Below are 23,714 nucleotides of genomic sequence, written 5' to 3' on the forward strand. Positions count from 1 at the left end.
ACTCACCTTTTCAAATTTTCAAAAAATTTCCTGTTTTTTTCTTTTTCTTTTTCTCTTTTTCATTTCTTTTCTTTTTCTTGAATGCAGAAAGAGAAAAATTTCATTTTTACTTTCAATTTCTTTTTTAAAAATTGTATTTAATTTTTATTACTATATTTTTTGCTTTTATGTAAATTTTTTTCAAATTCTATCTTACTCCCATCATTTTATTTCAGTCTACTACAGTGTATTCACTTTTTCAAATTTTCAAACGATTTCATTTTTTTCTTTTCTTTTTTTATCTTTTTTCTTTTTCGTTTCTTTTCTTTCTTCTTAAATACAGAAAATGAAAAAATTCATATTTCTTTTTAATTTTTATTAAAAATATTTTTCTTTAATTTTTTCTACTATATTCTCTACTTTTGTGTATATTTTTTCAAATTCTATTTTATCCACATCATCCATTTTAGTCTACTTTAGTGTATTCATTTTTTCAATTCTTAAATGATTTCCTTTTTTTTGTTCTACCCCTCCCTTTTTTTTTTTTTCGTTTCTCTAATCTGTCAAACCACTTTCAACACCCAGACCAAAACACACCTAGGATCTAGCATCATCTATTCGATTTTTGTGTATGTGTTTTTAATTTTTAATATTTTTTAATTTTAATTTTTTTAATTTCAATTTTTCTACCTCGTTAATTCCTTTTCTCCCTTCAAAATGACAAAACGAAGGAATTCACCCTAAAAGAAAGAGCACGAAGAAATGACAGCCAGGGATTTAACCAACACAGATACAAGCAAGATGTCTGAACCAGAATTTAGAATCATGATAATAAGAATACTAGCTGAAGTCAAAAATAGATTAGAATCCCTTTCTGCAGAGATAAAAGAAGTAAAAAATAGCCAGAAGGAAATTAAAAATGCTATAACTGAGCTGCAATCATGGATGGATGCGGTGGCAGCAAGGATGGACAAGGCAGAACAGAGAATCAGTGATATAGAGGACAAACTTATAGAGAATAATGAAGCAGGAAAAAAGAGGGAGACTAAGGCAAAAGAGCATGATTTAAGAATTAGAGAAATCAGTGACTCATCAAAAAGGAACAACATCAGAATCCTAGGGGTCCCAGAGGAGGAAGAGAGAGTAATAGGGGTAGAAGGGTTATGTGAGCAAATCATAGCGGAAAACCTTCCTAACCTGTGGGAAGACAAAGACATCAAAATCCAGGAAGCACAGAGGACCCCCATTGGATGCAACAAAAACCGACCATCAACAAGGCATATCATAGTCAAATTCACAAAATACTCAGGCAAGGAGAGAATCATGAAAGCAGCAAGGGAAAAAAAGTCCTTAACCTACAAGGGAAGACAGATCAGGTTTGCAGCAAACCTATCCACAGAAACTTGGCAGGCCAGAAAGGAGTGGCAGGATATATTCAATGTGCTGAATCGGAAAAATGTGCAGCCAAGAATTCTTTATCTGGCAAGGCTGTCATTCAAAATAGGAGAGATAAAAAGTTTCCCAGACAAACAAAAATTAAAGGAGTTTGTGACCACTAAACCAGCCCTGCAAGAAATTTTAAGGGGGACTCTCTGAGGGGAGAAAAGATGAAAAAAATATATATATAAATAAATAAATACCAAAAGCAACAAAAGATTAGAAAGGACCAAAGAACACCACCAGAAACTCCAACTCTACAAGCATCATACTGGCAATAAGTTCATATCTTTCAGTACTCACTCTAAACATCAATGGACTCAATGCTCCAATCAAAAGACATAGGGTAACAGAATGGATAAGAAAACAAGATCCATCTATATGCTATTTACAAGAGACCCACTTTAGACCTAAAGACACCTACAGATTGAAAATAAGGGGATGGAGAACCATCTATCATGCTAATGGTCAACACAAGAAAGCCAGAGTAGCCATACTTATATCAGACAATCTAGAGTTTAAAATAAAGCCTGTATCAAGAGATGCAGAAGGGCATTATAATCAAGGGGTCTATAGCCAAGAAGACATAACAATTGTAAACATTTATGCGCCAAATGTGGACGGACCCAAATATATAAATCAATTAATCACAAACATAAAGAAACTCATCGATAGTAATACCATAATAGTAGGAGACTTCAACACCCCACTCACAGCAATGGACAGATCATCTAATCAAAACATCAACAAGGAAACAATGGCTTTGAATGACACATTGGACCAGATGAACTTAACAGATATATTCAGAACATTTCATCCTAAAGCAGGGGAATATACATTCTTCTCCAGTGCACATGGAACGTTCTCCAGAACAGACCATATACTGGGACACAAATCAGCCCTAAGTAAGTACAAAAAGATCGAGATCATACTGTGCATATTTTCAGACCACAATGCTATGAAACTCGAAATCAACCATAAAAAAAAATTTGGAAAGGTAACAAATACTTGGAGACTAAAGAACATCCTACTAAAGAATGAATGGGCTAACCAAGAAGTTAAAGAAGAAATTAAAAAGTATATGGAAGTCATTGAAAATAATAGCACCACAACCCCAAACCTCTGGGATCCAGCAAAGGCAGTCATAAGAGGAAAGTATATAGCAATCCAGGCCTTCCTAAAGAAGGAAGAAAAATCACAGATACAGAACCTAACCTTACGCCTTAAGGAGCTGGAAAAAGAACAGCAAATAAAACCCAAAACCAGCAGAAGATAGGAAATAATAAAGATTAGAGCAGAAATTAATGCCATCGAAACCAAAAAAAACCCAGAACAGATCAATGAAACCAGAAGATGGTTCTTTGAAAGAATTAAGAAAATTGATAAACCACTAGCCAGTTTGATCAAGAAGAAAAAGGAAAGGACCCAAATAAGTAAAATCAAGAATGAAAGAGGAGAGATCACAACCAACACAACAGAAATAACAATAACAAGAGAATATTACGAGCAATTATATGCCAATAAAATGGGCAATCTGGAAGAAATGGACAAATTCCTGGAAACATATACACTACCAAAACTGAAACAGGAAGAAATAGAAAATTTGAACACACTCATAACCGGTAAGGAAATTGAATTAGTAATCAAAAATCTGCCAAAAAACAAGAGTCCAGGACCAGATGGCTTTCCAGGGGAATTCTACCAAACATTTAAGGAAGAGTTAACACCTATTCTCTTGAAGCTGCTCCAAAAAATAGAAATGGAAGGAAAACTTCCAAACTCTTTCTATGAAGCCAGCATTACCTTGATTCCAAAACCAGACAGAGACCCCACTAAAAAGAACTATAGATCAATTTCCCTGATGAACATGGAAGCAAAAATCCTCAACAAGACATTAGCCAACTGGATCCAACAATACATTAAAAAAATTATTCACCACGACCAAGTGGGATTTATATCTAGGATGCAGGGCTGGTTCAATATCCACAAAACAATGTGATTCATTACATCAATAAAAGAAGGGACAAGAACCATATGATCCTCTCAATAGATACAGAGAAAGCATTTGACAAAATACAGCAAACCTTCTTGGTAAAAACCCTCAAGAAAGTAGGGATAGAAGGATCATACCCTGAGATCATAAAAGCCATATATGAACGACCCAATGCTAATATAATCCTTAATGGGGAAAACCTGAGAGCTTTCCCCCTAAGGTCAGGAACAAGACAGGGATGTCCACTCTCACCACTGTTATTCAACATAGTATTGGAAGTCTTAGCCTCTGCAATCAGACAACACAAAGAAATAAAAGGCATCCAAATCGGCCAGGAGGAGATCAAACTTTCACTCTTCACAGATGACATGATACTCTATATGGAAAACCCAAAAGATTCCACCAAAAAACTGCTAGAACTGATCCCTAAATTCAGCACAGTGGCAGGATATAAAATCAATGCACAGAAATCGGTTGCATTCCTATACGCCAACAATGAAGTGACAGAAAGAGAAATCAAGGATTCAATCCCATTTACAGTTGCACAAAAAAAACATAAAATACCTAGGAATAAATCTAACCAAAGAGGTGAAAAATCTAGACACTGAAAACTATAGAAATCTTATGAAAGAAATTGAAGAAGACACAAAGAAATGGAAAAAGATTCCATGCTCCTGGATAGGAAGAACAAATATTGTTAAAATGTCAATACTACCCAAAGCAATCTACATATTCAACGCAATCCCTATCAAAGTAACACCAGCAAAAAAAAAAAAAACCCACCAGAGCTAGAACAAATAATCCTAAAATTTGTATGAAACCAGAAAAGACCCCGAATAGCCAAAGCAACCTTGAAAAAGAAAACCAAAGCAGAAGGCATCACAATCCCAGACTACAAGCTATACTGCAAAGCTGTAATCATCAAGACAGTATGGTACTGGCACAAGAACAGACACTCAGATCAATGGAACAGAAGAGAGAACCCAGAAATGGACCCACAAACTTATGGCCAACTAATCTTTGACAAAGCAGGAAAGAATATCCAATGGAATAAAGACAGTCTCTTCAGCAAGTGGTGCTGGGAAAACTGGACAGCGACATGCAGAAGAATGAACCTGGACCACTTTCTTACACCATACACAAAAATAAACTCAAAATGGATGAAAGACCTCAATTTAAGACAGGAAGCCATCAAAATCCTCAAGGAGAAAGCAGGCAAAAACCTCTTTGATCTTGGCTGCAGCAACTTATTACTCAACACGTCTCCAAAGGCAAGGGAAACAAAAGCAAAAATGAACTACTGGGACCTTATCAAAATAAAAAGCTTCTGCACAGCAAAGAAAACAATCAGGAAAACTAAAATGTAACCGACAGAATGGGAGAAGATATTTGCAAATGACTTATCAGATGAAGGGTTAGTATCCAAAATCTATAAAGAACTTATCGACCTCAACACCCAAAAAACAAATAATCCAGTGAAGAAATGGGCAAAAGACATGAATAGACACTTCTCCAAAGACATCCAGATGGCCAACTGACACATGAAAAAATGCTCAACATCACTCATCATCAGGGAAATACAAACCAAAACCACAATGAGGTACTACCTTACACCTGTCAGAATGGCTAACATTAACAACTCAGGCAACAACAGATGTTGGTGAGGATGCGGAGAAAGAGGATCTCTTTTGCATTGTTGGTGGGAATGCAAGCTGGTGCAGCCACTCTGGAAAACAGTATTGAGGTTCCTCAAAAAACTAAAAATAGAACTACCCTACGACCCAGCAATTGTACTACTAGGCATTTATCCAAGGGATACAGGTGTGCTGTTTCCAAGGGACACATGCACCCCCATGTTTATAGCAGCACTATCAACAATAGCCAAAGTATGTAAAGAGCCCAAATGTCCATCGATGGATGAATGGATAAAGAAAATGTGGTATATATACAATGGAGTATTACTCGGCAATCAAAAAGAATGAAATCTTGCCATTTGCAACTACATGGATGGAACTAGAAGGTATTATGCTAAGTGAAATTAGTCAGTCAGAGAAAGACAAAAATCATATGACTTCACTCATATGAGGACTTTAAGAGACAAAACAGATGAACATAAGGGAAGGGAAACAAAAATAATATAAAAACAGGGAGGGGGACAAAACAGAAGAGATTCATAAATATGGAGAACAAACTGAGGGTTTCTGGAGGGGTTGTGGGAGGGGAGATGGGCTAAATGGGTAAGGGGCATTAAGGAATCTACTCCTGAAATCATTGTTTCATTATATGCTAACTAATTTGGATATAAATTTTAAAAATTAAAGTTAAAAAAATTATATATTGTACACATATATATTGTACACACATATATATTTATATATAATTATATTAATTATACATATATTACATATTATGTACATAATTTAAAAAAAATTTTAACATTCATTATTGAGAGACAGAGAGAGACAGAGCATGAGCATGGGAGGGGCACAGAGAGGAGGAGACGCGGAATCTGAAGCAGGCTCCAGGCTTTGAGGTGTCAGCACAGAGCCTGTCACGGGGCTGGAACTCACAAACTGGGAGATGGTGACCTGAGCCGAAGTCGGACGCTTAACCAACTGAGCCACCCAAGGCGCCCCTATATATAATGTTTTACTGCAATGAAGTAAAATAGAGTGCTGGATATATATAATGTATACTATATATATATATATATACACACACACACACATACATTGTACAATATGTTATATATATTGTACACATATATATTGTATATATGTTACCGCAATGAAGTAAAATAGGCATATACAATATAAGTAAAATAATATATATCATATATACAATATATGTTGTATGTTGTACACATATATATTATATATAGGCAGGTAGAGCAGAGAATTTTTAGGGCAGTGAAATTACTCTGTATGATACTATAATGGTGGATACATGTCATTATACATTTGTCTAAACTCATAAAATGTACACACCAAGAGGGAACCCTGATATGAACTATGGTCTTTGGGTGTCAATGTAGGTTCATCAGTTGGAACAAATGTACCACTTTGGTGATTTGATGAGGGATATTAATAATGGGGGTGGTGGGGCGCCTGGGTGGCGCAGTCGGTTAAGCGTCCGACTTCAGCCAGGTCACGATCTCGCGGTCCGTGAGTTCGAGCCCCACGTCAGGCTCTGGGCTGATGGCTCGGAGCCTGGAGCCTGTTTCCGATTCTGTGTCTCCCTCTCTCTCTGCCCTTCCCCCATTCATGCTCTGTCTCTCTCTGTCCCAAAAATAAAAAAAAAAAAAAAAAAAAAAAAATAATGGGGGTGGCTATGCATGCGTGGGAGCAGGTGTTTAGGAGCCCCTCAAATTTCCTGTGAACCTAAAACTGCTCTAAAAGTCAGGTCTATTTTAAAAATACATATGCAGGGGCACCTGGGTGGCTTAGTCAGTTAAGCGGCAGACTTCGGCTCAGGTCCTGATCTCACAGTTCCCGAGCTCAAGCCCAGCGCTGGGCTCTGTGCTGACAGCTGAGCCTGGAGGCTGCTTTGGATTCTGTGTCTCCCTCTCTCTCTGCCCCTCCCCCACTCACACTCTGTCCTCTCTCTCAAAAATAAACATTAAAATTTTTTTTAAAAATGCATATGCGAATTTTTTTTTTAATTTTTTTTTAACGTTTATTTATCTTTGAGACAGAGAGAGACAGAGCATGAACAGGGGAGGGGCAGAGAGAGAGGGAAACACAGAATCTGAAACAGGCTCCAGGCTCTGAGCCATCAGCACAGAGCCCGACGCGGGGCTCGAACTCACGGACTGTGAGATCATGACCTGAGCCGAAGTTGGACGCTTAATCGACCGAGCCACCCAGGCGCCCCTATGCGAATTTATACTTAATGTTCTTTCCTGTGGCTATATTTTTAATTTTTTCTTCCAGATAGAGTTACCATTACCATTGTAATTCACACAGCAATGAAAATCACATAAATAATGACCAGATAGTGAACTGTATTAAGAAAGATTTCCAGTGTGATGCTGGGTTAGTGATTTTGGGACCCATAATAACTTAAAGGACAATTAATTTGGCCCCTGAGGGTTTTACACCTGGTGGCAATACATTTTAGTGTGATTTGGAGAGGTGAGAGTATACTAGTATTTGATGGGTGAGAGAAGGGCCACTAGGCAAGGGGAGGACGAAATGATAACCATTAAGACCAGCGACTTCTCTGCAGATCAATTTTAGGAAGCAGGGCGTAAGAAGGTAGAATTATGTGGAAACTTTGCACGTCCACGCCCCCTGCAGACTCTTTACATACCCTCCGGTGAAGGCGTACCCCGTCTGAAGACCAAGACGTCACGTCACAGAGCCTCGCCTAGCCGGAGAAAAACTGGCCGCCCGGTTCCCTGCCCAGCCCTTCCGGTCCCGGTTAGAGCGCGCCCGCGCGTCCCCGCCTCACCCGCTCCCGGCGCCGCGCGCGCCCCCGCCGCGCCCCGCCCCGCCCCTTCCGGCCCGGGAGTTTTGATTTCCTTGGCGGGCGGAAGCGGCCAGAACCAGACGATTCCAAAGCTTACCAGGGGCTCTGGGCGCTCGCTGCTTCGCTCGGGACAGCTGGCCGCCTCCTGTGTGCTTCCACCCGGCCCCGCCCCCCCGGCTCTCCACCCCTCTGCCCCTCAGGTCAGTGTCTCCCGCCGTAGATGAGGGCCAGGGTCGGAGCTATGCGCGGCGTGGGGGAGTGGCGGCGCGAGCCCGGCTTGTTCTTGGCTCTCCGCAGACTGGAGAATTTCCCCGGAACCTCACTTGCGAACCCACTTCCCGGTTGATATAGTCAGCCTTTCCGACGCCCCAGTTTTCTCCTTTGTGAGTGGGGATAGTGATCCTACCTACCTCAGGGTTACTGAGGTGCAGGCAAAGCGTTTGCCGCTGAGGAGACTGCGAGAGTTGTGAATTTCCATGCCTGCCACGTTTCCGTGACCCTGTCTCCGCGAAAAGAAGTTGAAGGAAGGGTTCCAAATTAATTCTGTTCGTACAACCCAGTTTACTGGGGCAGTGCAGTTCAAAAGGAAATGTGTTGTGTGTTACCACCCCCTTTTCAGAGTCCAAATCCTTCCTCTTCCTTCGCCTTCCCAAAGTAGTGGCTTAAGAGGCTCGCGCAAAAAGGGTTATGCCCTGACTGCCAAAGCAGTAAAAGGAGCAGCACCACCAAGAAACCGGTGGGAAAAAGGGAAACTCCTAGAGGCGAGCGTCCCAAGCAAGCACCTTGGGTGAATAATCGTACTTGAGCTTTACCTTTGGTATTTCTCTTTGGTGGTGGAACGGGGTAACGTGGCGGTGGGTTTCAGAGGTACCTGGAGTTTTGCTTAGAAGCCAGTTTTCCCTTTTTTGTTCATATTTTGGTTTCTGTTTACTGTGTTGTTTGGGAGAAATCAGAAACTCCTTTACTACACCCTCACGGGCTTGTTTCACCAGTGGATCTATCTTTCCTCCGTATCTACTGTGGACCCACTCCAGATGGGCAAATGAGTCCCTGAACGTCTTTAGGAATGAATGCCTCTTCGTTGGTGCTCTCAGAAGCCAATGCAAGGGAGCAAGACAGGATGTTAAATGTATCAATTACAAGGCCACATTATAAGCTATTCGGTATTCTACTTCTCATTTGAAAGATCTTCAGCATCAGTATCTTACCAAGCTCATAGATGAAGTAAACGTATTACCCAGCAAGTAATAGCATAGCCCAAATAATACTATTAGTACGAAATTGCCCCTAATTTGTTGCTCTTCTATAAAATTTAATAATAAACCTATTATCTAAGCAGTGCTTGTTTCCTCAGGGAAGTGCAACATCCCAATTGCTTATGCCCCCAGTTCTTCTATTTAGTCACACTCAGAGGACGTTCAGGTAACTGATTGGAGTCTAGTTTTCTTCATTATCCACAGGTGAGAGGCTGCCTTCCGCATTGATCATACATCTCCTTTAAGCAGCTACAGAATTGGGTTCCTCCAGCCCTGTTCTTCTTGTGTTGTATATTTCCAAACTTTTGAGGATAAACAGGGCACTTAAGAATATTTGCAACCAGCTCCACATCCACAAAATTTAAAAACCAAGTAAAATCTGTTGTCATTAAAGCAGTTTGCAACGCAAACACCAGTTTTCTTCCAAAAGCAGCCAAAATGATGATCCCTGGATTCAGTAGATATAATTTAGGCCCACGTTTGTATTACTCATCCAAAAGCATGGTGTAATAGGAGGGTGGGGGGAGTAGATAAAAAGGAAAGAGAAAGAGAAGGTGCGTGGTTCCATCTTAAATTGGCACAAGTTGATCTCTGCTAGTTGACTCGAGGCCATGACCTGGAAGTTCAAAACTCACTTGGGAGAAATCTATTAAAAGTTAATGGTGAATTCTTATATTCCTCATCGGGGGATGTGCCTTTCAACATCATACAAATGATTTTCTCCTTTTGAGCGTGGCAATTGGAATCGCCCAGTCCTTTATATGGAATTTAGATATGGGCAGTGGTGGCAAGTAGGATTCTTATACTTTGTGAAGCTTTTGCCCATTTCCATTTCTTTGTCTTTAGGCTTTGAAATGTCTCTTTGTGTTTCCTCTTTAACCCATGTGTTCTCAATACCCAGTATTAGTTGGGCTTTGCTCTCTAATGAACCTGATTGTCTACTTTTATAGCAGGCAACTTTGTAAACAGATTTATAACCTGACCTTCCCCCATTTCTAATCTGCTCTTTGTCCTCTCCCTCATGAAGATCCCAAAGATTTCCTTTCTTTTTCTTTCCTTTCTTTTTTTTTTTTTTAAAGATTTTATTTTTAAGTAATCTCTACACCCACTGTGGGGCTCAGATTCACAACTGTGAGATCAGGAGTCGCATGCTTTACTGACCGAGCCAGTCCAGGCACCCCAGGAGCCCAAAGATTTTTTTATGTTGACTATACCTTTACTGCTGTTGTTGCCTGTTTTGAAATTTCTTAGTTCCTATGTTTCCTGCCTTTTTGGGGTGGTTCCACTTCATTCCCATCTTTGCCCCACTGACAAATACTCTTTAAAAGATTTCTTAATTAGTACTGCTGTTAAGGATATATTTTATCCTGTGCCTTAGGTGCCAGTGAGAATAAATATGATCACTGTGATATCTCCTTGCCTGAAGTAACTTGCCACTCCAGTGGAAGAACTGTTCCATTGTGGGGGCACCTGGGTGGCTTTGACTCTTGATCTCAGCTCAGGCCATGATCTTGTGGTTTGTGAGTTTGAGCCTGGCTCTCCGCTAATGATGCAGAGCCTGCTGGGATTCTGTCTCTTTTAATCTCTGCCCCTCCCCTGCTTGTTCTCTCTGTCTCTCTCTCAAAATGAATAAATAAACTAAAAAAAAGTTCCTTTGTATATCCCCAACTTTACTGTGGCCTGACTGCTTCTTCTGTTGCCCTACCCCATTCATGCAGATTCAGCTAGATTAAAAATTCAATCTGCTTATTAAGTTGGTCCAGTGCCGTCTCTTCCTAGGAAATGGCTACTCTTTATTGGATCAGAATGTCTTTTGCCCATGATCTTTATCTTTCTTGCTATAATAGCTTTGACATTGAAATTAAAACTATTTTTTTTTTTTAAGGCTGATGTTTTTTCTTGAGTTTGAATTTCCTTTCCAGAGCTTCTGCTATAGCGTTTTGTTCACTGACCAAATTTTTGAAGGCTTTTTACTCACTGACCATAATTTATCTTTTATCTCTAAGTAAAATGATTCATGGAATCAGAGTGCTTTATGCATTTTAAAAGGAGATTTAAAAGGATCTTTGAAAAAATATCCTTTGAGGCTCCTGGGCTTTTTTTGATTATTTCATTCAGTTTTTTCTCTTCTTTGATTTAAGAAGATGCCTATCCTCACTGTGTTAAGGACCTCCTTTTCTAAAATTTTTTTTTTTAATTTTTTTTTTAACTTTTTTTAATTTATTTTTGAGACAGAGAGAGACAGAGCATGAACGGGGGAGGGTCAGAGAGAGAGGGAGACACAGAATTGGAAGCAGGCTCCAGGCTCTGAGCCATCAGCCCAGAGCCCGATGCGGGGCTCGAACTCACGGACCGCGAGATCCTGACCTGAGCTGAAGTCGGACGCCCAACCGACTGAGCCACCCAGGCGCCCCATCTAAAATTTTTTTTTAATGTTTATTTTATTTTTGAGACAGACAGCAAGCGAGCATGAGCGGGGGAGGGGCAGAGAGAGAGACACACACAGAATCCAAAGCAGGCTCCAGGCTCTGAGCTGTCAGCACAGAGCCCAATGCGGGACATGGGGCTCGAACTTGGCAACCGGGAGATCATGACCTGAGCTGAAGTTGGACGCTCAACCAAATGAGCCACCCAATCACCCCTCTCCTTTTCTTTTATAAACTTACCACACTTCTGAGGTTGAACGTGCGTTCTAGATCTTCCAAAGTCATGACCATTATTAAGGCTTAGTAACATGCTGGCCACTCAGCTCTGGGTGAGACAGGATGAAGAACAGAGAATGTGAAGGTAGTGAACATGGTGCTGGCCACCCATCAATCTGAGCCTTCGGTGGCTTGCTAGAGGTCTGCCTGTCAGTGAAGGGAGACTATCTGGTTCTAGAAATGAGCGCCAATACCAGGTGTCCACTACTGAGAGGCAGTAATGAAGTTTCCAGGTGGAACTTGCTTCCCAAGTCCCAGTTGGATATGCATGTACTCACTTAATTTTTTGAAATGTTAGTGAGAATGGGTCTGAGGATCCTGAACCCTATTCTGTCACAGCTACTCCACTGCTAGGTCACCAAGGGAGATTTGTGCATAGGGGTGAGGCCAGGCAAAGGGAGGATTTCATCTCTAGCTGGGCATTGGCTTCAAACCCCTTTGTGAACTTTAGAGTCCTGGTGTGCTGTGCTGGCCTAGATGGGACATTCTTTGTGCCTGACTCAGTGATCTCTGCTTTCCTGGGCCTTCTGATTCCTGCTTGGCTTTCTAAGGGGTGTCAGGGCATCTCCTCCCAAGGTGAAATCCCTAGTCCTGTCCTTCCATACCACCCTCTGGAAAGGAGAGTCCCTTAAAGAAACCATTTCTCTGTAGGTTCAGAGATCTTTTACCCCATGTCTACTCATAATGAAAGCTCCACTTTGCAACACCAAAACTCATGTCCTAGGACTTGACCTATATATAAATGTGCACTTTTAGAAAGTTTTAGAAATCTGCTTCCTAGAAATTATCTTTTACTGTTTTACCTTTTTCTTCCTTCTTGGCTTCTATGAAACGGTGTTCTTTTAATTCTTACTTTTCCGTTTCTTTCTGCCTTTTCCCACTCCTAGATATAGGTCTGGTGTGGGCAAGACCTTAGCTGTCTGCATTTTAAAGATTTGTCTTTCACTTTTAAGTCTTTATACTAACTGTAACTGATTTTGTGTGTGGTGTGAGAGAGAGATCCAGTATTCTTTTTTTTTCATGTGGCTAACCCATTGTCCCTGCTCCAAATCTGCATTTCCATTTGCTGGGACCTCTAAAAGCAGTTTCAGTTCAGTACATGTCAGCTTTTTTTTTTTTTTCCCTGGAATCTTTGCACCTAAAATTCCCTCTTTTCCCAGTACTCATCTTCTCATTCTTTTTGGGCTAATGACTCCTGTTAAAGTCTGTCGACCAAAAACCACTAAGAACACATCTGTAGTAAAAAATATTAGGTGTAATAAGCTTGCTGCAGCAAGAGAAACCATACTTACTAGGGAATGAGAAGGGCCTTCTAGGATCTGAGTTTATGGTGGTGATTTTAAGAAAGGATTAGGGAAGCAAGAACCCGTTTTAGAATGGATACTGTCAAAGAGCTGGGGCATTTCAGCATGTGGGTATCTTAGGAAGCAAGAGGTGGGAGGATGTCATGGATGAGAAAACAGCAATCAATGTAAGAAAGGATTATTATTTTAACCACCTCCAATTTGATTGCCTGAGGGCTGATTTTCTTTTTCTCACTTTTCATCCTTTGAATCGGATCTTGACTTAAATATTACCGTCTCAGCAACCCATTCTCACCATTGTTGCTTATTTCTTTCCCAGTATTTATGACAAATTTTAATTATTTGCTTACTGTCTTTTCCGCTAGAATGTGAGATTCATGAGGGCAGGAACCACCTTTCTTTCCTTCTGCATTTTAAGGCTTAGTGCAAAGCGCAGGTCTGGCACAGTGTAGGTGCTCAGTAAACACATCTGTATGATAAATGAATAAACAAAAATTCAGGGTTGACAGTCTGATTGCAGTAGCACTTCTGTCAGATACTGCTAATCTCTAGTTAAAACCAACTAAGAGCATATCTTCCACAAATAAGACAAAGCTGATAAGAGTGTGACCTTATGCAGTCATGTACACAATAGGGCCCTACTTGTCCTTGTTTTTTTTTTTTTAAATTCTACCTTATTTTAAAATGCAGGAAGACAAAATCAAACAATATCTACCAAAGACGTTTTTACAACTAATTTTTATATATTTTTTGTTACATTCTTGAAAGTATAGCTGACCCTGAACAACATGATTTTGAAATTTGTGAATCCACTTATACATGGATTTTTTTTGGTAAATAGGGTACAATACTGTAAATGTATTTTCTCTTCCCTATGATTTTCTTTTTTTTTTTTTTAAGTTTATTTATTTATTTTGAGAGAGAGAGAGTGCATGTGAGCAGGAGGTGGGGGGAGAGAGAGAGAGAGAGAGAGAGAGAGAGAGAGAGAATATGAATGAATGAATGAATGAATCTCATGCAGGCTCTGTGCTCCACACAGAGCACAGAGCTCCGCATGGGGCTTGATCCCACGAACCTTGAGATCATGACCTGAGCCAAAATCAAGAGTTGGACACTTCACTGACTAAGCCACCCACATGCCCCTTATGATTTTCTTAATAAATTTTCTTTTTTCTAGCCTACTTTATTGTGAGAGTATAGTATATAATGCATATGAAATACAAAATATGTGCTAATTAACTATGTTATTGATAGGGCTTCCTGTCAACAGTAGGCTGTTCGTAGTTAAGTTTTAGGGTAGTCAAAAGTTATATGTGGATTTTCAACTCTGCAAGGGAGTTGGTGCCCTTTACCCCTGCATTGTTCGAGGATCAACTGTATATGTAACACACATAAGTTGAGCATAGCAATAAAATATGTATCTCATATATTTTTTTAATTGTATATCATTGGAATCTTAATTTGCATTTCCCTGATAACTAATAAAATTGAATGTTTTTTCATGTTTTTATTGGTCCTTTGTGTTTCTTTATGAAATGCTTTTTATTTCATTTGCTTATTTTTTCTTTTGGGTTGCCTTCTATATTGTATATAGTATGTTCTGGATAAAAACCCATTGTTTATAAGTGTTACAAATATTTTCTCACATTTATGATTTTCTTTTTTTTTAAGGATGTCTTTAGATGGGCAAAAGTTCTTAATTTTAACATTTATTTTTTTTTACGATTAACACTTTATTTAAAAGATTCTCTTCTGTCCTGAAATCGTGACAATATTCTTTAAAAATTTTTTAAAGTTTATCTTGCATATATAAGTCTTTGCTTGATCTAGAATTGATTTTTATGTGTGGTATGAGATAGGAATCCAGGTTTTTTGTTTGTTTGTTTGTTTGTTTGTTTTTTACCATATAGTAAATCAGGTTTTTTTTGGTATCATTTATATGCCTAAGACTTATTTATATTTGCACTTATAAGGTAATCTCATAGTAGTTCCTTTTTCGGTCATGTACTATTTCTGTCTTACAGGTTCCTTTTGTAATTTTGTAGAAACTTCCAGGAGGACTATGAAAGATTATGATGAACTTCTCAAATACTATGAATTATATGAAACTGTTGGGACAGGTAATCTTTTTTTTTTTCCTGGAGGCAGAGGACAGATCAACTATTTGAGAATAATAGTGCATTTGGGCAGTCATGAGCTTTTCAGTTTAACCTGTGTAGTTTTAAAATTCTTCAACTTACTTTAGAAAGAAAAAGTAGAGCAAGAGAGGAGAATAGTAGCAGGGCCCTCGTAGGTCATTTTATTTAGAATAAAAATCACTGGAGAGTTTTGAGCCAAGGAATGATCTATCTGAACTTTGTTTCTGCTTTTTTCTTTTTTTAAAAAAATTTTTATGTTTTAATTTTATTTTTGAGACAGAGACAGTGTGAGTGAGGGAGGGGCAGAGAGAGAGGGAGACACAGAAGCCAAAGCAGGCTCTAGGCTCTGAGCTATCAGCATAGAGCCCGATGCAGGGCTCGAACTCATGGAGTGTGAGATCATGACATGAGCCAAAGTCAGACGCTTAACCAACTGAGCCAACCAGGCACCCCTGACCTTTGTTTTTAAGGGTCACTCTAGCTGCTTGGCTGTGAAAAGATTAGTTGGGAAAGGCAGGGGTAGAAGCAGAGATATGTTAAGAGATTATTGCATTAATTCAGGTGAGTGATGGTAGAGAATATGGTGACTTGGATGAGGGTGATAGCAGTGAAAGTAGTGAAAGGGGTGTGATTCTGTATGTATATGTGTTTTAATTTGTTGAAGTATAACGGTAAAATATGCAAAGTGCATTAGTCTTGATGGAGTTTTTTTTTTTTTAATTTTTTTTTTAACCTTTATTTATTTTTGAGACAGAGAGAAACAGAGCATGAACGGGGGAGGGTCAGAGAGAGAGGGAGACACAGAATCTGAAACAGGCTCCAGGCTCTGAGCAGTCAGCACAGAGCCCAACGCGGGGCTCGAACTCACGGACCGCTAGATCGTGACCTGAGCCGAAGTCGGACGCTTAACCGACTGAGCCACCCAGGCGCCCCTGGAGTTTTTTTTTTAATGTTTGTTTATTTTGAGAGAGAGAGAGTGAGAGACCATGTGCGTGTGCGCACAGGGGAGGGGAGAAAGAGAGGGAGAGAGAGAATCCCAAGCAGGCTCTGTGCTGGGGGACCCAGTCTCACAAATCGTGGCATCATGACCTGAGCCAAAATCAGAGTTGGATGCTTAACCAACAGAGCCACTCAGGCGCCACTTGATGGAGTTTTACAAACACGTCCACCTATATGTTCCATGCTCCGATCAAGACAGATTTCTAGTCAATACCTGTCTGTTTTCCCCCAAGGTAACGACTGATGTATTTTGAAGACAGAGCCAGTGGGATTTGTTAATGGGTTGGGTATGTAGTGGGAGACAAAAGAGAAGGGCTAAGGATGGCTTCCAGGTTTTTGGAAAATGTTGAGTTGCCATTTACTGAGATGGGGAAGACCATAGCAGGGACCTCCAGAGCTTCTTTTTATTTATTTATTTTTAATGTTTATTTATTTTTGAAAGGGGGGCGAGGGGCAGAGAGAGGGGGTCAGAGGATATGAAGCAGGCTCTATGCTGACAGCAGAGAGCCCAACATGGGGCTTGAACTCACAAACTGTGAAATCATGACCTGAGCCAAAGTCAGATGCTTAACTGACTGAGCTACCTGGGTGCCCCAGGAGCTTCTTTTTCAAAATATGAAATTGGCAGTTTGTTTTAGATACCAAAGTGTAGACATTTATCTAGCATTTGATCCAGTTTTGAAAAATCATATCCTTTTGATTCAGTTTTATTTTTTTTTTTAATTTTTTTTTTTTAATGTTTATTTATTTTTGAGACAGAGAGAGACAGAGCGTGAACAGGGGAGGGGCAGAGAGAGAGGGGGACACAGAATCTGAAACAGGCTCCAGGCTCTGAGCTGTCAGCACAGAGCCCGACACGGGGCTCGAACTCACAGACTGTGAGATCATGACCTGAGCCAAAGTCGGACGTTTAACCGACCAAGCCACCCAGGCGCCCCTGATCCAGTTTTAAAACAGTAGATGTTTCCCATTGTCTTTTATCTCAACAACATTATATTGTGTTGTAGCAGTTTTAATTATAAAGCAAATTTATTTGCAATGTTACTTGTAAAGCAAATTTCTAAACAGTGAATTCTGTTTTCCTACTTCTTCATTACAAAGTTAAAGATTCTATCATGGTAAAAATCTTCAGCTAGACATCGGATGAGGAGAGGTTAAAGTCATGGCTAGTGCTTTGGAAACGACAGGAAGAAAGAGCCACAAACTTCCAGGAAAATATGGATTGATAGAGCTTTTTAGAAGCATATGGAGGGGCACTTGGCTGGCTCAGAGCATGCAACTTTTGATCTCGGGTTCAGTTTGAGCCCCATGTTGGGTGTAGAAATTACTTAAAAATAAAATCTTAAAAAAAATAAAATAAAAGCATGTGGAGAGGTATTTGTGCCTGAGTCCTCAGGTTGCTCTGATGATGATTTTAGGTTACTCTTGCTTATCTCTTCGTAACACATTTTTCTATACTTAGGTGGCTTTGCAAAGGTCAAACTTGCCTGCCATATCCTCACTGGAGAAATGGTAGCTATAAAAATCATGGATAAAAATGCACTAGGGGTAAGTTAAAATTATTTAAAAAATATCTATAGATCAGTTTTGTAAATTAAAACCTGAATTTGCTCTATGTTCTAGTTACTACTTTCATTAGAATGATCTTTCTGTAGCTTGTTGGGCTTTTTTAGATTGCAAGTTATGTATAAATCTCTGGTTTTAAAAAGTAATCTGGCGAAGGGGTTACTTTGTCCTTAATTTAAAAAAAAAAAAAATTTTTTTTTTTTTTTTAACGTTTATTTATTTTTGAGACAGAGAGAGACAGAGCATGAACGGGGGAGGGTCAGAGAGAGGGAGACACAGAATCTGAAACAGGCTCCAGGCTCTGAGCTGTCAGCACAGAGCCCGACGCGGGGCTCGAACTCACAGACCGCAAGATCATGACCTGAGCCGAAGTCGGCCGCTTAACCGACTGAGCCACCCAGGCGCCCCATGTCCTTAATTTTAATGCCAGGCCATGGTACATATCTGGTCTGTGGAGTCCATTTTCCTACAGATGTTTCATAGTATTACAGGTGTTTCTGGATATTAATATCTCCTGTACCTTCTCATGATCCCCTTACTAAGTGTTGATCTCTTTTTTTTTTTTTTTTTTTTTTTTTAATTTTTTTTTTTCAACGTTTTTTTATTTATTTTTGGGACAGAGAGAGACAGAGCATGAACGGGGGAGGGGCAGAGAGAGAGGGAGACACAGAATCGGAAACAGGCTCCAGGCTCCGAGCCATCAGCCCAGAGCCTGACGCGGGGCTCGAACTCACGGACCGCGAGATCGTGACCTGGCTGAAGTCGGACGCTTAACCGACTGCGCCACCCAGGCGCCCCAGTGTTGATCTCTTTTATGATAGATAGTTGTGAGTTCTAGAATTTTATTCAAATTGACGTTCAAAGTTATATCATTAAGTCCTTTTTGTAATCAGCCTCTTGCTCATATACATGGGTGTTTCCAGGACTGGGCTGATTGTTACCTCCTGAAACAGCTCATTCAATATGTGGTTTTGGTTTTAATGTACATAAAGTTTATTGTTTTTATATTAAGGGAAGATGGGTCTCTTTTGATGGTCTTTTGGGCCTATTAAACCCTTTCTAGTGTTTGAAGTCACCCTGAGTGGTCTTTTGTTTCTAATTTTTTTATTGTTGCTCATATCATTTGGTTTCTTAGTTTTGGTCTCCTGCTGAGAATTTACTAGTCTCTTTGTATATATCTGTGGCTGTTTCTTCTTTTTGTTTAAAAAAAAACTTTTTTTAATGTTATTTGTCTTTGAGAGAGACAGTGTGAGCAGGGAAGGGGCAGAGAGAGAGAGACAGACAGACGGACAGGGAGACAGAATACGAAGCAGGCTCCAGGCTCCACGCTGTCAGCACAGAGCCTAATGCAGGGCTCAAACCCAAATACTGCGAGATCATGACCTGAGCGGAAGTCTGACACTTAACCTAACTGACTGAGCAACCTAGGCACCACTGTTTCTTTTTTTTGAAGATAAATTAGAAAACAGTAAAAAAATTATTTTTTTCTCTAACCAAAAATCTGAGTGTTAAACATTTTTTTTCTTGTGGATTGAGTTAGCATTATAATTATTAGTAGTGTACCACTGAGTAAAACAACACAAACATTTTATAAATGTTGGTAATTATCAAACATAAAAAGTAACATTTTTTAATTTAGTGAAGATTTTAATAAAGTAAGATTTTTTAATTAGACACATAGGACTTTTTTTTGGACTCCCTTGTTGGAACGAGACAGAATTTAACATCAAGTGTTCATATCTATTTACTTTTATTTTTTTCTTATTTTTTATTTTTAAGGATGTAAGTGTTGATTAATATGAATAAATAAGTCAGAGAGAATGTGAGGAGTTCTAGTACAGCAGTGTCCCTCAATTCTTTGAACTACTTCCAAATTATATGCCAAAATACAGTGACCGAATCAGAAATTATTTCTAATAATCTGTCAACTGACAATTCAGGCTCTCCTTCAATTTTTTTTTAAGTTTATGTATTCATTTATTTTCAGAGTGTGTGCGCATAAGCCAGGGAGGTAACAGAGAGAAAGAAAGAGAGAATCCCAAATAGGTCCCACACTTGCCAGCACAGAGCCCAAATCAGGGCTTAATCTCACAAACTGAGAGATCATGACCTGAGCCAGGATCAAGAGTTGGAAGCTTAACTGACTGAGCCATCCAGGCATCCCCCTGGAATGCTAACCTAAGGGGTTCTGAGACTGTTTTGATTTTTCTGGACATTGTATTATTCACCCACATCAAACTATCTTTCATAAAACCCTCAAGGCCTTTCTTTATGTACACACAGATAATTTTTTTGTATTTTTCTGTGCTGTTGAACAATTTGGCTATTGGTTGCTTTTGCTACTCAGTATTAAAGCTTTTGTTATTGGTGCTTGGAGCACTTCCAAAATAGGTTTATTGCTCATGTACTGTGTTTCGTCACAGAGTGATTTGCCCCGGATCAAAACGGAGATTGAGGCTTTGAAGAACTTGAGACATCAGCATATATGTCAACTCTACCATGTGCTGGAGACAGCCAACAAAATATTCATGGTTCTTGAGGTTAGTAGTATGGTCTAGAGACTGAAAGGTATTTGGTTTCTGTCTTAGTCCACTTGGGCTGCTATAACAAATATCACAGACTGAGTAGCTTATGAACAACAGAAATTTATTTCTCATAGTTCTGAAAGCTGGGAATTCCAAAATTAAGGGTCTGGCATGGTCACGTGAGGGCCTTCTTCCTGATCCATAGCTGGCACCTTCTTGCTGTGTCCTTAACGGTAAGAGGGACCAAAGGATCTCTCTGGAACCTCGTTTATAAGAGTCCACTTATACACAGATTTTTTTCAGTATGGTATTGTAAATGTATTTTGTCTTCCTTATGTGTTTCTTTTTTCCAGCTTGCTTTATTATAAGAATATAGTGTATAATACATGTAACATATAAAATATGTATTAATTGACTGTTTATGTTATTGGTAAGGCTTCCTGTCAACAGTAGTCTTTTAATAGTTAAATTTCAGGGAGTCAAAAGTTATATGCATATATAAAAAATTTAAAAATAGAACTACCATATGATCCAGTAATTCCACTATTGGGTACTTACCGTAAGAATATGAAAACACTAATTCAAAAAGATATATGCACCCCTATTTTACAGCATTATTTATAGTAGTCAAATTATGGAAGCAGCCCAAGTGTCCATTGATAGATGAATGGAAAAAGAATATATGGTATGTGTATGTACACACACATACACCACACGCGCACACACACTGTGGAATATTATTCTGCCATAAAAAATGAAATCTTGTCATTTGCTACAACCTGGATGGATCTAAAGAGTATAATGCTAAGTGAAATAAGTCAGAGAAAGACAAATACCATATGATTTCACTCATGTGGAATTTAAGAAACGAACAAAAAAGAGACAAACCAAAAAACACTTTTTAAAAAGATTTATTTATTTTGAGAGAAGGAAAGAACAAGCGAGGGAGGGGCAGAGAGAGAGAGGGAGAGAGAGAATCCCAAGCAGGCTCTGCACTGTCAGCATGGAGCTTGATGCAGGGCTTGAACTCACAAACTGTGAGATCATGGCCTGAGCTGAAATCAAGAGTCAGACACTTAACTGACTGAACCACCCAGGTGCCCCTCTTAACTACAGAGAAAAACTGATGGTTACCAGATGGGAGGTGGGGGGGTGGGGGGTGGGGGGTGGGGGTGGTTGGGTGAAACAGGTGAAAGAGATTAAGAGTACTGTATCCTGATGAGCACTGAGTAATGTTTGGAATTGTTGAATCACTACATCCTACATCTGAAACTAATGTAACATATATGTTAACTATACTGGAATTAAAATTAAAAAAAAAGTTACATGCAGATTTTGACTGTGAGAATGGTCAGCACCGCCAACCCCTGTGTTGTTCAAAGGTCAACTGTACTTACATACAAATCCCTACATGTATTTTAGGTGTGTGTGAATACGTACATCTGTGTGTTTTCATATATATAGAAATATACACACACCTATATATATATAGGTGGCTTATTAGTTTCTGTCACACAAGTGGTTGCCTACTATAATATTCTGTACCTTGTTTTTTTTTTTAATGCACTTAACATTTTAGCTTGGAGACCATCTGTGTATATTTGTAGAGGTTTTTAATGTTTTTGTTTCACTTCATTTTGCATTTCTTTATTTGTGTATATAAAGTAGGCTGTTTGTATAAATCTTATTGGATAGCATTTAAAAAATTGAGGTATAATTTTTATATGCTAAAATGCACACATTAGGTATACAGTTTGAAAAAGGTAGACATCTTATGTACTTCCCACCCTAGCCTAGGGATAAAACGTACCCGTTATGCCCGAAAGTTTTCTCCTGACCCTTTGAAGTTAATCCCTATAACCCTACCTGCCCACTGTACTTCTCAATGACCGATGATTTGATTTTGGTCACCATAGGTTAGTGTTACCTGTTGTAGAACTTGATATAAATAGAATCATACAGTCTGTACTCTTTTGTGTTTGGTTTCTTTTGTTCAGCATAATGCTTTTTGCAAGTCACTGTATCAATGTATACTCTTTTATATCTTGCTTTTTCACTTAATACTGGAGATTGTTTCATATCAGTTTGCAAAGAGCTTCCTTTTTTTTATGGCTGCATAGAATTCCATTTTATAATGGAATTTAAATAGTGTGAGCATATTTGGGTTGTTTCCAGGCTTTGTTACGAAACAATACTGCTGCAGTGGATAATCTTGAAAGTGTACCCTTTTTTAAAGATTTGTTTTATTTTTAGAGGGCAGGAGCAGAGGAGAGGGGTACGGGGTGGGGGGGGGGGGCGGGGAGAGAGAGAGAGAAAGAGAAAGAGAGAATCCCAGGCAGGCTCCACACTCAGCGTGGAGCTTGACACAGGACTTGATCCCATGACCCTGGGATCATGACCAGAGTTGAAATCAAGAGTCTGACGCTCAACCGACTTAGCCACCCAGGCACTCCCAAAGAGTATCGCTTTTGATGTTAGAGTGTATCTGTAGGAACATTTTCTAAATGTGGAACTATGAGGTCAAAAGCTATAGATATCTGTGATTTTAATTGGTACTGCTAAGGTGAAATGAAATCTTGAAGGGAAACCCCAGTTTACAGAAAGGTAGAGTTGCTCTGGAGACGGGATGGAAAGCTTAGAACTTAATATTCTGGTACCTCTTCTCCTGTAGCTTCTTATGAACCTCTGTAGAACTGGGTTCCTTCTGGCACAGACTAAAAATCTCTGGTCTTCAGGATGGAAAAGCAATAATTGCTTCTAGGGTGCACCTGGCTGGCTCAGGTGGTAGAGCATGTGACTCTTAACCTTGGGGTTGTGAGTTTGAGGCCTACATTGGGTATAGAGATTACTTAAAAATAAAATCTTTAAAAAAATCTTTAAAAAATTGTGCTTTTTAAAAATTGTTTTTGTTTTAGGGAACTACACTAAATATGAGTGCATTAAGATGAGAATGGGTTTTAATACTTTGCTATAAAAATATAAAACCCTGAGTGAACTTAAATATCACAGTGTCAGGGGGTGCCTGGGTGGCTCAGTCTGTTAAGCATCTGACTTTAGTTCAGGTCATGATCTCACAGTTCATGAGTTTGAGCCCCATTTTGGGCTCTGTGCTGCCAGTGCAGAGCCTGCTTGGGATCCTCTGTCTTCTTCTCTCTGCCTCTCCCCTGCCTGCGTGTGCATGTGCTCTCTCTCTTTCAAAAATAAAATAAACATTAAAAAAAAAAATCACAGTGTTAGTTGGTTCTACTTCTACTTACTGGTCATCAAACTGCTTGAGACCAAGAGCTGTTGTTCTGTGTCTTGGAGTAATTGTTGACCTGTTTGATCGTGACAGTGTATTTTTGA

At 39.4% G+C, this 23,714-nt stretch overlaps 1 protein-coding gene and 1 long non-coding RNA gene across 4 annotated transcripts in view; one reads left to right on the forward strand and one right to left on the reverse strand.

The window, feature by feature from the left end:
• Positions 1-7,819, reverse strand: part of LOC109270140 (uncharacterized) — a 54,911-nt gene extending 47,092 nt beyond the window's left edge. The window contains exon 1 of the long non-coding RNA XR_002081449.2: positions 7,721-7,819. This is a non-coding gene — a long non-coding RNA (uncharacterized LOC109270140). The remainder of the gene's footprint in view (positions 1-7,720) is intronic.
• Positions 7,820-7,923: 104 nt separating this feature from the next.
• MELK (maternal embryonic leucine zipper kinase) overlaps positions 7,924-23,714 on the forward strand; it is a 92,904-nt gene continuing 77,113 nt past the window's right edge. For 2 of the 3 annotated variants that reach the window (XM_019454480.2, XM_019454483.2), the window contains exons 1-4: positions 7,924-8,079; positions 15,166-15,261; positions 17,741-17,826; positions 20,268-20,384. In XM_019454480.2, coding sequence (XP_019310025.1) covers positions 15,204-15,261; positions 17,741-17,826; positions 20,268-20,384 — 261 coding nt within the window. In that variant the 5' untranslated portion in view covers positions 7,924-8,079; positions 15,166-15,203. The remainder of the gene's footprint in view (positions 8,080-15,165; positions 15,262-17,740; positions 17,827-20,267; positions 20,385-23,714) is intronic. The other variant, XM_019454482.2, reaches the window with a different exon arrangement.

The sequence above is a fragment of the Panthera pardus genome, unplaced genomic scaffold (genome assembly GCF_024362965.1).
Source record: "Panthera pardus isolate Hobbes unplaced genomic scaffold, ASM2436296v1 HiC_scaffold_20, whole genome shotgun sequence".
In the NCBI taxonomy this organism is placed as follows: domain Eukaryota; kingdom Metazoa; phylum Chordata; class Mammalia; order Carnivora; family Felidae; genus Panthera; species Panthera pardus.